General features: G+C 42.8%; 1 protein-coding gene across 1 annotated transcript in view; it reads right to left on the bottom strand.

Annotated features, from left to right (window-relative positions):
- ING5 (inhibitor of growth family member 5) overlaps positions 1 to 15,649 on the bottom strand; it is a 674,090-nt gene that overhangs the window by 51,177 nt on the left and 607,264 nt on the right. The window contains exon 7 of the mRNA XM_069213625.1: positions 7,518 to 7,579. Within this exon, the coding sequence (XP_069069726.1) occupies positions 7,518 to 7,579 (62 nt within the window). The remainder of the gene's footprint in view (positions 1 to 7,517; positions 7,580 to 15,649) is intronic.

Raw genomic sequence — 15,649 nt, 5'->3', positions numbered from 1 at the left:
ACCGCGCAGCGAATCACGTCCTGTGATTCGCAGTGGCGGTGTTCTGTTGATGGTGTGATGTCGGCGGAGCAGCCCCCATGGCTCCCGTCCCCTCCCGGAGGATCGTCGGACCAGGTAAGACGATCGTCCGTGAGGGGAAGGGGGTGGGGGGGGTGTTGTGTGCGTGCATGGGGGTGTGCGTGTGTGTATGTTGAGGGGGTGTTTGAGTGCGTGTATGCTTGCTGGGGTGTTGTGTGTTTGAGAATGAGTGCATTTATGTCTGTAGGTATGTCTGTATGGATGGTTGCGTGTATGTTTGAATGTGGGTGTGCGTGTCTGACTGTGTGTGTGGATGTTGGCATGTATGTCGGTGTGTGTGCGTGTATGTGTGTTGGTGGTGCCTGTGTGCATGTCGTGTGTGTATGAATGATGTTATGTTGGGGGTCGGGGTGGGGAGGGGGGTCCTGCCACCTATGGGGGGTGGCAGGGGTGGTAGGGGGGGAGGGAGTCGGGTGGGGGGAGAGGGAGACCCCTATCAGTGTCAGGGAAGTAATTCCCTGGCACTGATAGTGCTCACCGCCATGAATTTCATGGCGGTTTCAAACCGCATGAAATCCATGGCGGTCAGCAGGGTCAAAATACTGCAGGCGGTATAGTGACGGCCGCCGGGCTGGAGACCCAGGTCTCCAGCCCAGCGGTCGTCTCCGTCCTGGCGGGCGGAACGGAGAAGCAGCAGATGACCATGGTGGTAACCGCCTAGTCATAATAAAAAAAAAAAAGACCGCCAGCCTGTTGGCGGTCTTACCACCACTTCTCCGCCTTCCGCCAGGGTCATAATGACCCCCTATATATCTTGTCTTAGGTTATAGTTAACATTACTGAAACTGGAACTGCCAACTCACACGGTGCCACAATGACACACTCTATATCGGCTCCCATCACATGGTCACCCAGTGAGGAGCGGACAGCACACAGTGCCATTTAGGTACATCTCGGCACAAGTCCCTGCCCCCTCCAAGTTCCTGCCCCCTCCTCACATGGTGAGAATTTTATTCAAGCTGGTAGGTCTGTGAAATTGATGTATGTATTTATGTCAAATACGTAATTTTCTTATGCATACCATTGTTTTTCTTTTGTCAGTATGTTTATTTAAAACGTTATCATATCAATAAAAATAATAAATTTTAAAAAATAACACCCTAGGTACAATGATCTTTCCTTAGGTGAACAAACAACTTATCTTCACTAAGACAGGAAAGACTTTTACAAGCATACACTGAAAAAGGCACTGGTGGCCTAAGGCTGTTTTCTCTGTAGCTTACAAAAAATATTCTGTTGCTTTATGCAATGACCGTAATATGGACAGAAGACTGATTCCAGCTTAGTAAGAAATACTAATGAACAAAGCCTAAGATACTAGTTAGGACAGAGGACTTTAGGTAATGAAGATTGGTCAATAGTACATTTCCATTGTTGACAATGTTTGCATGATTTGACATGAGGAACATTAACCTCTTAGCTGCTGGGCCTCATTTGCTGAAATATAAAGAGTGAAAAATAGGTATCAAGAAAACCTTTGTATTTCCAAAATGGGCATAAGATAAGGTGTTGAGAAGCAGTGGTTATTTGCACATCTCTGAATTCCGGGGTGCCCATACTAGCATGTGAATTACAGGCCATTTCTCAAATAGACGTCTTTTTTACACACTGTCTTGCATTTGGAAGGAAAAAATGTAGAGAAAGACAAGGGGCAATAACACTTGTTTTGCTATTCTGTGTTCCCCCAAGTCTCCCGATAAAAATGGTACCTCACTTGCGTGGGTAGGCCTAATGCTCGCGACAGGAAACGCAACATGGACACATCAGATTTTTACATTGAAATCTGACGTGTTTTTTGCAAAGTGCCTAGCTGTAGATTTTGGCCTCTAGCTCAGCCGGCACCTAGGGAAACCTACCAAACCTGTGCATGTTTGAAAACAAGAGACCTAGGGGAATCCAAGATGGGGTGACTTGTGGGGCTCTGACCAGGTTCTGTTACCCAGAATCTTTTGCAAACCTCAAAATGTGGCTAAAAAAAACACATTTTCCTCACATTTCGGTGAGAGAAAGTTCTGGAATCTGAGAGGAGCCACAAATTTTCTTCCACCCAGCGTTCCCCCATGTATCCCGATAAAATTGATACCTCACTTGTGTGGGTAGGCCTAGCGCCCGCAACAGGAAATGTCCGAAAACACGACGTGGACACATCCCATTTTTTGACAGAAAACAGAAGTGTTTTTTGCAGAGTTCCTACCTGTAGAATTTGGCCTCTAGCTCAGCCGGCACCTAGGGAAACGTACCAAACCTGTGCATTTTTTTAAACTAGAGACCTAGGGGAATCCAAGATGGGGTGACTTGTGGGGCTCTGACCAGGTTCTGTTACCCAGAATCCTTTGCAAACCTCAAAATGTGGCTAAAAAAACACTTTTTCCTCACATTTCGGTGACAGAAAGTTCTGGAATCTGAGAGGAGCCACAAATTTCCTTTCACCCAGCGTTCCCCCAAGTCTCCTGATAAAAATGGTACCTCACTTGTGTGGGTAGGCCTGGTGCCCGCGACAGGAATATATCACACAACGGTCAATGTTGGTCCTTACATGAGGCAGCTGTTGACCCTGGGGTGATCCATTCCTGACGCAGGCACTAGGTGTAGGCCCTCAAGTGGGGTAGTGTTTTTTTTCAGGACAGGTGAAGAATCACTGGGTGGTAGGAATTTTGTGGATCCCAGCATATTCCTGTAGTTTGTGTGACAGAAATGCGAGAAAAATAGTTTTTATTCAACATTTCAGCTTTGCAGGGTATTCTGGGGAAGAAAACTTTGGGGAATCCACACAAGTCACACCTCTGTGGACTCCCCCGAATGTCTAGTTTCCAGAAATGTTTGGGTTTAGTGTGTTTCTCTATATGGCTGCCGATCCCAGGACCAAAAACACAGGTGCCTGCCTTACAAAACCAGTTTGTTTTGTGATAGATAATTTTGATGTCTTCACAATACGATTTGGGCGGTGGAATTTGGGGCTGAACTAAATTGGGGAGCTCCCAAGAGAGCACACTCTCTCTCTGCTGGTCGCCGCATTCACCTGCTCGCTGGGTTGGGCGAACCCACTATTACCCCGTTGCACAGACTGTGCTTGCGAAGGGACAGCAGGACTGTCCTCATCACCTCCCTCATAATTTACTGGAAGAGGAGTTATTGAATGGGACTCCTACGACTGAAAAATCACTCCCAGAGTCTGCGCCATTGTCCTATCCCTCAGATGCTGTCTCAGTATCTGATGTCTCAGTCTCTGATCCTATGTCAGAGCTGTCCTCTATAACCCGAGTGACGGCAGCAGTCATCCATCAAGATGCCATCTCTGCTATTGGCTAAACTGTTGCTCTAAAACACTAGCCTACGTAGACAGTCTCAAAATCGATGGTGTGTGTGTGAGATACGTGCAACAGTAGAGGCCACCTTACCTGCGCTTCTTCCCTCAATCAGCACGTTCTTTCAAGACACTCAAAAAAACACCTTGTCACATACCATTCGTTACAGTCTTTAGCACCTCCTGCGCCCAGTCCAACAATCATTATTGGTGCTCCCACTCCCTCCTCCTCGGATTCCCTCATTACCACCCAGCAAAAGTGCCCTTCATCTCTCCATAGCCGCCCTCCACCCCGCACATACATTTCATTTGTATTATAACGCAGGTAATGGCTGACTTTACTAATGTACTCAGCTATTTACATAAAATACAGATTTGCTCTTTGCAGTAGGCATATAAACCTTCTGCCCTTCTTTATGGCACTAAAACTTCCACTAGACAAAAGTCTGACCCTATTGTAGCAGAAACATAATCACAATACTTACTTGTCGTTTTTATTGCTGCCTAAAAGCTACAGTTGAAATGCGTCAGTTGAAGTATATGCATTGCTTTGAAGACACAAGCTGCAACTGCAAGACAACTGGTGGCAAATATATAATATATATATATATATATATATATATATATATATATATATATATATATATATATATATATATATATCACTTTTATATGTGGGTCTGGTTTTCCTGGCGGCCGATCGCAGCCCCCAGGGAAACCATACATGTATTGACAAAAGTGATAGATATATATAGAGATAGATCTATATATATATGTATATATATAGATCTATCTCTATATATATCTATCTATATAGATAGATCTATCTATAGATATATCCATGTAGATAGATATATCTACATAGATATATCTACACACACATATATATATATATATATATATATATATATACTGGAAGATGCAGGATCACAAGAAAACAACAGCCAGCCAGGGCAAAAATCTGGATCTCAAAGGATACAATGAGCCACAAGAAAATGTAATATCCAAGAAAGAAGTGACTCAAACAGATGATCTCACTAAAGAACAAAAATATATTTCTACTACAACGTTTCAGCTTCCGCCTTCCTCAGGTAGTACAAAATTATTTGCTCAGTGGCTGCACAGCTGACACTGGTGGATTTTCAAAAAGCATCATGAGTGAAGATTCCAATTGGAATGTGGAATCAATGCAGTCCTGAGAACTCTTCAGATATGCAGAAATCAAGTGGTATTGTCAGTGATGTTCAGTCCATCTGGATGCAGTGATTTTAAACGGTACATCCAGAAATTTTCTCTGATGTCCAGTAGTTCTTCCTTTAAAACATGTTCCACAGGGAAAATCTTCAAATAGGATAGTAAATGGTCCACAAGGTTAAAATGGTTGGCTACAGGCTGGTCAAGTTTCTTGTTAATTATTGCCGATTTGTGGTTCATGAATCGTGTACGGAGGTCATTCACAGTTTGACCTACATATTGTTTTTTACAGCTTTGACGTTGGCACTGAATCACATAAATAATGCATGTAGAGCGACATGTAAGATGCTGTCTTATTCCATAGGTCCTTTTTGTAACAGAGCTAGTTACTGATGATGTTTGTAAAAGGTATTCACATGTGATGCACCTTTTGGAATCACAGCAATGAACTCCTGCATTTGTTACAGCTTGCTTAAGTTCAGCTCTCACAATAAGTGATCGTAAATTGGGAGCTCTGCGGTAAGCAATGACTGGCGGTTTTGGAAAAAGCTTTTGCAATTTTTCACAAGTAGATAGTAAGGGAAAAGTTGTTTGTATTATATTTCTGTAGTTGGGAGCTGATGGATGATAGTCAACCACAAAAGGGATTCTGTCACTTTTGTTTCTTCTGTTGTTATTCCAAATAAGTGCTTCCCTGGGTAACTGCAAAGACTTGTCAATTTGTTGCAGAATGATATTCAGAGGATAGCCTCGCTTTTTAAATAATCTAACAAGCTCCTGTAAATGGCCTTTACAAGTGTCTTCATTGCTGCAGATGCGTCTTATTCTGAGTGCTTGGCTGTAGAGGATGCTGAGTTTAGTGTGGCGTGGGTGACATGAAGTCCAGTTTAGATACAAATGAGCATCTGTAGGCTTGTTGTACAGATCAGTTATAATTTTTTGTTCATGAATGGTGAGTAACACATCCAGAAAAGGGAGATGACTCTTCTGTGTAGTATTGCTGCCAGTGAATTTGATGGTAGGATGGATACTGTTGATAAAAGCTGTAAATTGCTCAAGTGTTCTGCTTCCTGCATTCCATATTATAAATATGTCATCAATGTATCGTAGCCATACCAGTGGTTTGATGTTAGAACTCGCAAGTATATAGTCCTCCAGTTTTCCCATGAAGCTATTTGCATAGGAAGGAGCCATCCGAGTGCCCATTGATGTCCCTTGTATCTGCAAATAGTGTTTACCATTGAAGGTAAAATTGTTGGATTTAAGGATAACTCTTGCAAAGTTGGTAAGCACATTTGTTGATGGTTTTTTCACAGTTCTTTTATTAAGAGCTTCAGATAATGCCATAAGCCCATCATCATGTGGTATATTGGTGTATAATGATGTAACATCAAATGTAGCCAGAAGAGTGTCATCATCAAATGTATAGGTTTGGTTTAATTTTTCAATAATCTGATATATAGATCTTTATTTTTTTTAGTAGATGTATGGTTTCCTTGGGGGCCAAAATGGCCCCCAGGGAAACCCTACAACAACTAAAAAAAAATATTGCCCCCACAGGGGGTCGCCCTGCCCACGGGCGACCCCCTGTCCATTTCTTTTTATTTATTTATTTTAAATAAAATTTAGCCCCTGGGGGGGCGTGATTTCACTTGGGGGGGGGCATTTTCCGTGGGGGCCGACCCCCCCAAGTGAAATCCCTGGTGTCTAGTGGTGTTTCCTGGTCCCCGATTGCAGCTGTGCTGCGATCGGGGGCCAGGAAACACTTTCAGAAAGGCTTCGTAAGAAAGGGGAGAGTCTCCCCTTTCTTACGAGGCCTTCCCGAATGTGGGGAAGGCCGTTTTCCCCATTGGAGCAGGGGAAATCAACAAAGTGACGTCAGCGCGGCGCGCCGGGGGGAGACACGGAAAAGCTTCCGTGTCTCCCGGGGTATAAAAAAAAATATATAAATCCTCGGGTGCGACGAACCCGTGGATTTATTAACCCCCTCCCTGGTGTCGGCCAGTGGTCGTGACCCGCACCAGGGAGGTAGTGCGGGCGTCGGCCAGTGGCCGACGCCCGCACCCAAAGGGTTAACGCAGATGGAGTAAATTTTATTCCGTTAGCGTAAACCTGGTGGTCTGCCCGCCTAGAAATAGGTTCAGTGGCAAGGTACTCCATTGTCACTGAGACAGAGTACCCTATCTGCCAAACTCTAAACTGGGCCCCCTCTCTCCCACACTCCACTATAATTAGATTTGAAAACCTGCCCGGTTCGTGAAGGTATGACAGGAAACAGAAGCTTAGGACCACCCAAAACGGAAAAAATGACAGAGAAAAAAAATCTCTCTTTCCTGCCTTCTAGACAGAAAGAACTGGGTGGAAATGAGTACTGATGCTCAAGCTGGCAAGTACAGGAATGCCTTCTTTAGGGTTCCTCTAGGAATGTTAAGGGGCCATATTAAAATGTTACTAGCCCTTCCATTATCACGCACAATTTCCTATCAGATGGGAAGGATAGATGGCAAGATGACCAACCAGGTGTAAAATGTGATGTATTGAAAGCTGAGAGGCAGCATAACAGGCACCAGAGTAAACAGGAGCAGAGAGGCAGCAGGATTTGTGAAATTAGCTGCAGTAGAAGAGGCATCAAGAGTGACGATGCAAAGAAGTACCTGTGTTGAAGGAAAAATTAAGTGCTGATAGCAAAACAGACAACTGATGTGAAATCAGGGGAAGCATAGAAGGGCAGGAGACACTTTGTTTAATGTAGAAGAAGCATGTTAAGACGGTATTAGCTGAGAGGGAAACAAAAAACCATAGAGGCTACAGATTTGAACGGTGCTACAGAGAGACTGCTCATACAAAAAGATAAGGATCCAAAAATGTGGTAAAGCAAGCTAATAAAGGGTACCAAAGATTCATGATAACAGTGAAAATGAGGCACTGAGTGCTTACTTACCATTTGCCTTTTGGCTTTGTAGCGAGGTCGACACAGGCAAAATGAAACCACTCGATTGGACACTATAGGACAGTGAGTGAAAAAAATAAAATGAAATAAAATAAATAACTGGGAAGTAAAAATAAAACATGCTGCAATAAGAAACACCAGTGAGTCCCAACGTGGATTTCTAACCTGCTGCATTGGACACCATGGATTCCAAAAATCGCAGGTTAGATTTCTAAGATACAGTGTGGCACTTAATATTATTACAGGGGAAACAACACAGATAATTCAGACATGCCTGAAAAAAACAAAGCCACAGAAGATCACATAACAAAAAACTATAACTGTCTGATGATGTTATATGTCCCCTGAGAAATTCTCCCAAGTCACAATGGCTGCCACCTCTTTCTAGAGATCAAAAGAGTGGACAATCAGGAGCTGATGTTTAAACGTCGATTGGCAGTTGACATAAAGCAACACTGAAATCACAGTTACTTATTAAATTTACAAAGAGCACTGCTGTTTTAGTAATATTAATAGTGTAACTGTGGTCTGCTATTTTAAAGTGATTCTTTGCATGAATTGTAAGGAAACTCATTGACTTAAGATGACATTGACTTACCTCTTTTTACAGCTGAATTTCTTTTTTTACAACAACAGTACAAAACCAATTAACTACACTATTGCTAATGACTGGGGCAAGTAACACCGGTGTACTGGATTTCAGGCGAGTACTGCCCACCTGGTGTTCATTCTCCTCTACATGCGCCGGCTGCGTTAAATTATAATTAACAGAAAACATTTTGTGAGAAGAGACCAGAATATTTATTGTGTTCATTTAGTTGGCTTAGTCCTAAAAACACTGAGACAAGATTTGTAATATTATAAAAAAACATTTTAATAGAGTTTTAAAAAATAAAACATACAAACTACAATCCTTGTTATTATGCCAGTTTTAACAACAATAACAATCATTTGCAAACTTGTAGTATATATGGGAGGGACACAGGGTAATGGATTATGGGATTATGGAGGAGTAACATGGGTTTAGGGAGGGTCAGGGACATCCCGCACCCACACAAAGAAAGAGCAAATTGCAATACTCAGGGGATGGAAACACATAACTTACATTTTTGCAGTAGGCTCACATTCTGTTGGCCTGATTCTTCAGGGTTAACTTTTGAAGTTTACGACTTCGGAGACTACGCACATAAAAAGATAGGCTAGGTCTATCATTTTATGTGCAGAGTTCACTGCCCAATTGTGGAGTCTTCGTACTTGTAAACTTAGTATTAAATAATTTCTTTGTTATAGTGAAAAAGAATTAACTTACACAAAAGTGTAAGTTTACCTTTATGAATCAGGCCCAGAGTTTGTAAATACTAAAAGTAGTAAACTTACTCAAAAGAGTAAACTTAGTCAAAAGTGTAAGTTACCTTGGTGAATAAGGCCCTAAATCTTTATTTATAAATTCAAATGTACATCTATGGGATGAATGACTAAAAGGGACTACTTTTTCATAAATGTTTTAATAATTCTCCAGATTATGTTTCATAGAAATGCAATACATCATGTATATGTAGAGGAAACATGAATGTAACAATGCAGCTTTATGGGCTTACATTAGAGACAGAAAAAAGAGCACCCCTTCCCAGACTTTCTTCTACAGTCAGTTGCCTCTATGACCAAGTTCTCTCTTATAGTGTATATATATATATATATATATATATATATATATATATATATATATATATATATATATATATATACACACATATACAAACAAAGCGGCTCAATTCATGGCGCCGCACTCCAAGAACCGGTGCTCAAACCGAGGGCAAGCCGAACCCTCAATTCATAAATAACAAAGCGACGTTCGGTTGAGCACTCCACCAAGGATAGTGATTTAATGGTTTATTAAGTGGCTGTGACAAAAAGAAAGAACGAACAACGCGTTTCGACCAACATGGTCTTTGTCAAGTTCAAAATTCATGATTCCATTTACATCCCATTTATAGCTAATCACAGTTCTACCAAAATAGTGCATGCTGGGGCTGGTAGTGCTATACACAAAAAAAGGGGAAGAAAATACTATAGCATCCCGATCTACATTCACCTATGTGATTATATCAACAAAAACTCTATATCTATATATATTTATATGCATAATATTTCTATCAACTATAATTAAATTAAATTCATCAGGAGAAATTATTGTATCACACCAATATCAACAAACAAATAGTTCTCCATAGTTTTCTTTGATACATTTAATGACAGATTTAGAGCTTCAAAATTAATTCATTTTCAATACTCATTTATCATTGCCTGAGAAACATTAATGTGTCTGAGTATGAGTCTGAGTTTGTTTTGACTCAACTTGTTTACCAGATATGGAAGGAGTGGGAGAGGGGGAAAAGCGTAAGCAAATATCCCTGACCAACTCATCCATAACGCATTGCCCTGAGACTGATCTTGTGGGTACCTGGATGCGAAGTTTCGGCATTTTGCGTTTTCCTTTGTTGCAAATAGATCTATTTGTGGTGTTCCCCAATTCTGGAAGTAAGTGTTCAGTATTTGGGGGTGAATCTCCCATTCGTGGATCTGTTGGTGATCCAGAGAGAGATTGTCTGCTAACTGATTCTGAATTCCTGGAATAAATTGTGCTATTAGGCGAATGTGGTTGTGAATCGCCCAATGCCATATTCTCTGTGCCAGGAGACACAACTGTGTTGAGTGTGTCCCTCCCTGTTTGTTTAGGTAATACATTGTTGTCATGTTGTCTGTTTTGACAAGAATGTGTTTGTGGCTTATTATGGGTTGAAATGCTTTCAGCGCTAGAAATACTGCCAATAGTTCTAAGTGATTTATGTGAAACTGTTTTTGCTGAGTGTCCCATTGTCCTTGGATGCTGTGTTGATTGAGGTGTGCTCCCCACTCTATCATGGAGGCATCTGTCGTTATTACATATTGTGGCACTGGGTCTTGGAAAGGCCGCCCTTGGTTTAAATTTATACTGTTCCACCATTGAAGCGAGGTGTATGTTTGGCGGTCTACCAACACCAGATCTAGAAGTTGACCCTGTGCCTGTGACCATTGTGATGCTAGGCACTGTTGTAAGGGCCGCATGTGCAACCTTGCGTTTGGGACAATGGCTATGCATGAGGACATCATGCCTAGGAGTTTCATCACCATTTTGACTTTTATTTTTTGTTTTGGATACATGGCCTGTGTTACATTGTGAAAAGCCTGAACCCTTTGTGGGTTTGGAGTGGCAATCCCTTTTGCTGTGTTGATTGTCGCCCCTAAGTATTGCTGTGTTTGACACGGCAGAAGGTATGACTTTGTGTAGTTGATTGAGAAATCTAGTTTGTGGAGGGTTTCTATGAGATACTTTGTGTGTTGTGAACACCATTCTAGCGTGTTGGTTTTGATTAACCAATCGTCTAGGTACGGGAACACATGTATTTGCTGCCTTCTGATATGTGCAGCTACGACTGCCAGGCATTTTGTAAAAACTCTTGGCGCAGTTGTTATTCCGAATGGCAACACCTTGAATTGGTAATGTACTCCTTGGAATACAAACCTTAAGTACTTTCTGTGTGAAGGATGTATCGGTATATGGAAATAAGCATCCTTTAGGTCTAGTGTTGTCATGTATTCTTGTTGTTTGAGCAGTGGGATTAGGTCCTGTAATGTCACCATGTGAAAGTGATCTGATTTGATGTAGGTATTTAATGTTCTGAGATCTAATATAGGTCTCAGACTCTTGTCTTTTTTGGGTATTAGAAAGTACAGAGAGTAAACTCCTGTTCCTTTCTGTTGGTTTGGTACTAATTCTATTGCTTCTTTCTGTACCAATGCTTGAACTTCTAGTCCTAGAAGATCTATATGTTGTTTTGACATATTGTGTGTTTTCGGTGGGACGTTTGGAGGGAATTTGAGAAATTCTATGCAATAACCATGCTGGATAATTGCCAGTACCAAAGTGTCTGTTGTTATCTCCTCCCAATGTTTGTAAAATTTGCTTAGTCTCCCCCCCACAGGTGTTATGTGTTGGGGATGTGTGACTTGTAAGTCACTGCTTGTTTTGAGGAGTTTTGGGGCTTTGGAACTTTCCTCTATTCTTTTGGAATTGTCACCCTCTATATTGCCCCTGAAAACTTCCCCGCTGATATTGGCTTTGATAAGTGGGCCTTGCTTGTGAGGTTGTGGCCTCTGGAGGTTGACCTCGAAATCCTCCCCTAAATTGTGTTTTGTGAAGTGTGCCTCTGCTCTGTGATGAGTAGAGTGCGCCCATGGTTTTTGCCGTATCAGTATCTTTTTTGAGTTTCTCAATAGCAGTGTCGACTTCCGGCCTAAACAACTGCTGTTCATTAAACTGCATATTCAGCATGGCTTGTTGTATTTCCGGCTTGAATCCTGACGTACGCAACCATGCGTGTCTCCTTATCGTTATTGCAGTATTTACTGTCCTTGCAGCCGTATCTGCTGCATCCATTGCTGACCGTATCTGATTATTGGAGATACTTTGTCCTTCTTCCACCACTTGTTGTGACCTTTTCTGGAACTCTTTGGGTAAGTGTTCTATGAAATGCTGCATTTCGTCCCAATGAGCTCTATCGTATCTTGCCAAAAGTGCTTGTGAGTTGGCAATGCGCCATTGATTTGCTGCTTGTGCTGCAACCCTTTTAGCCGCAGCATCGATTTGCGACTCTCCTTGTCTGGAGGTGGTGCGTCTCCCGAGGTATGAGAGTTTGTTCTCTTGCGAGCTGCCCCGACAACCACAGAGTCTGGTGTTAATTGCTGCGTAATATAAACAGGGTCTGTTGGTGGTGGCTTGTACTTCTTCTCCACCCTTGGAGTTATGGCTCTGCCTTTTACAGGATCCTGAAATATTTGTTTGGAATGTTTTAGCATTCCCGGGAGCATAGGTAAGCTTTGGTATTGGCTATGAGTGGAGGATAGTGTATTAAACAAAAAGTCATCCTCAATTGGTTCTGCATGCAAGATGATGTTATGAAAAGCAGCTGCCCTTGAGACCACCTGCGTGTAGGATGTACTGTCTTCAGGTGGCGACGGGCTCGCCGGATAACAGTCTGGGCTGTTATCTGATACAGGAGCATCATAAAGGTCCCATGCGTCGGGATCCTCTTGACTCATTGCAGTATGAGTCGGGGATTGCATCAGAGGTGGAGTGGCTACCGGTGATGTGTGCACTGATGGTGGTGGAGATGGTGATGGAGTTGTTTGTCTTGCCACCTTTGCCTGTGGCTGCTTGTCCTTTTCTTGAAAGGCAAGTCTTCTTTTCATCTTAATTGGGGGAAGAGTGCTTATCTTCCCTGTGTCCTTTTGAATGTGGAGCCTTCTTTGAGTGTAGTCTGGCTCTACTGATTCAAGTTCTTCTCCGAACTTATGTTTTTGCATCTGGGAGTACAATCCCTGTTCCTCTGTGTAGGAACCTGTTTTCGGTTCCGAGGCCAGATGTTTCGGTATCGAAACCTTTTCGGTCGCCTTTTTGGGCTCCGAGGAAACCTTCTTTATTTTCGGCGTCATGGTGTCTCGGTGCCGACCCATTTCGGTGCCACTGTCTCGCTGCCGAATCTGCTCCGAGCCGCTGTCTCGGGCCCGAGATTGCTATGTGGCGGTATCTCGACCGGAGTCGGATGACTTCGCCACAAGCGTGCCCTTTTTCGGTGCCGATGATCGGTCACCTATTTTTCGGGTTAAGCCATGGCCTGTTGGCGGTGGTGTCCCCTGGGCTTTTGTTGTCTTTTCATGAGTTTTATGTTTCGACGTCTTACTCACGGTTTTGTGCGTTTCTTCGGGATCGAGCTCGTCCGAGTCCGATTCCTGGATGGAAAAGGTTTCTTCTTCCTCCTCGAAACGCCCTTGTCCTGTCGGCGCCGACATCTGCAGTCTTCTTGCTCTTCGGTCTCTTAATGTCTTCCTCGACCGAAACGCTCGACAGGCTTCACAGGTATCCTCCTTGTGCTCTGGAGACAGACACAAGTTACAGACCAGATGCTGATCTGTATACGGATACTTGTTATGACATTTTGGGCAGAAGCGGAATGGGGTCCGTTCCATCAGCCTTGAAGAGACACGTGGCCGGGCCGACCAGGCCCCGACGGAGAATCGAAAAAACCCCGAAGGGCCACCGGAGCTCTTCAAAAGTCAGTGTCGTTGTGTTGTAACTAACCCGATACCGAACGCAAACAATACCGACGATTTTTCTGAGATACTAACTGACTTTCCGACCCGAAACACGGAGCAAAAAGGAACACGTCCGAACCCGATGGCGGAAAAAAACCAATCTAAGATGGAGTCGACGCCCATTCGCAATGGAGTCGAAATGGGAGGAGTCCCTCGATCTCGTGAATCGAAAAGACTTCTTCGAAGAAAAACAACTTGTAACACTCCGAGCCCAACACCAGATGGCGGGATGTGCACAGCATGTGTATCTGCAGCTACACATGCCATCGAACATATATATATATATATATATATATATATATATATATATATAGAGAGAGAGAGAGAGAGCGAGAGAGGTATAGATATACATACATTCATATATATTCACTGAAAACAAAGGTTACAGGGAAGTTATAGTTAGGCTCACATTTCAAACATAGAAACCCACTAAAGTTCAGCAGTTAGAGTAATTTCAAATAACTATAACTCGTGCCCTAAGCTAACTAAAACTCACACCGCAGCCATGCACAATTTCCTAATTAATAATTGTATTATAAATGCTGCAGTGATAATTTCAATGATGTCACAGAAGATGTCATGACTGATGTAATATATGGGGTAATCAGCCGTGCATTTCAAGGGCGCTAGTTATAGTTACTTGAAATAACCAACTAGAACTGCTGAATTTCTAAGGTTTTGTATTTGTGTGAAATGTGAGCCTAACTAATGTCCCTGTAACCTTTGATTATTTAAGTGAATTTCTATGTTTTTTTAAATCTATTTCCTAACTATAATGTCTCTTTAACTTTTCGTTTTTTCAATAAATTTTTTATGTTGTTTTTTCAATGTTATGTGATTTTCATTACTTTATGCTAATACAACCACCGATGCGACACAGCCTTTGACCATGTGCGGAGGCGGTTGGCCTGTGGACAACCCCTTATAACCACTTAACCCCGCAGTTTGGCTGTGCACAGTGGGGATGGACTGCAGGGACTGGCTGCAGGCCACACCCTGCAGCCTACCCCCTGTAATCACCCAACCCTGTGCTGCACACAGCCAAAGGTATGGTTTGGCCACAGGGCCTGGTCAGTGGTAATGCACTATACCCACCCAACCCCGCAACACTCACAAAGTGCTTCTTTATTTGGTGGAGATGTGATTGTGTACTTGTGCTTTAAGAATCTTTCTCCAAAACTGAAGGAAATGCACTTGTGGCAGGGGGGTCCTTTTAGTAAGCTGTCCATCATCTTGGGAAAATGGCACGAAGACATTGTATATCATTAATTTATATGGGGTGTGGCCAAAAAGGTGGGGCTTTTAGGCCATTTTAAATACTCATAGTTTTTAAAAGGGAGAACATGATCTCTATCTCAGCAGCACATGACAGGACAGAACCCATTGGTTGCAGTCACAATCTAAGATATTGTGCTTGAAAAAAAGCCAGGATGCAAACACCTCCATCAAGGATTATAGATAAGTGTTCAAGGTGGAAATGCTGACAAAAACACTTGCTTTGCACCTTGGTCATGAGCAAGAAATCAGGATGATCAGTGCTGCTTTGTTTAAATCTGTAAGTGCTCCCCGTTGAGCTTTAATTTCTGTGAAATGTGCTTCATTGCAGATTGAATTCTGACCTGCTTATTTATCCTGGAAGAGGCCACCATGTTTTTTCTAACATGTCAGGGATCACAGGAGGAGCCTCAAGGCCCCTGTGGTCCCACAGCTGGACCTCTGGCTCCTGCGGGAGCCGGCGTTGCTACCACATGTAGAGTTCTGCTGAAAATGCCGCTCCCTCAGTGCGGGAGCAGTACTTTCATCTCTTTCCATGCCTGTATGTCTGTGCGCAGGGACACAGATGAAAACTCCACTTTCAATAAGCGGCAGCATTTTGACAGCTCCTGACTGTAGGAGGCTGGACTGGCTTGTAGTGAGTACCAAGGGGTACT

Source organism: Pleurodeles waltl, chromosome 11 (assembly GCF_031143425.1).
Source record: "Pleurodeles waltl isolate 20211129_DDA chromosome 11, aPleWal1.hap1.20221129, whole genome shotgun sequence".
Taxonomy (NCBI): Eukaryota; Metazoa; Chordata; class Amphibia; order Caudata; family Salamandridae; genus Pleurodeles; species Pleurodeles waltl.
This window is presented reverse-complemented; position numbering and strand designations above follow the sequence as displayed.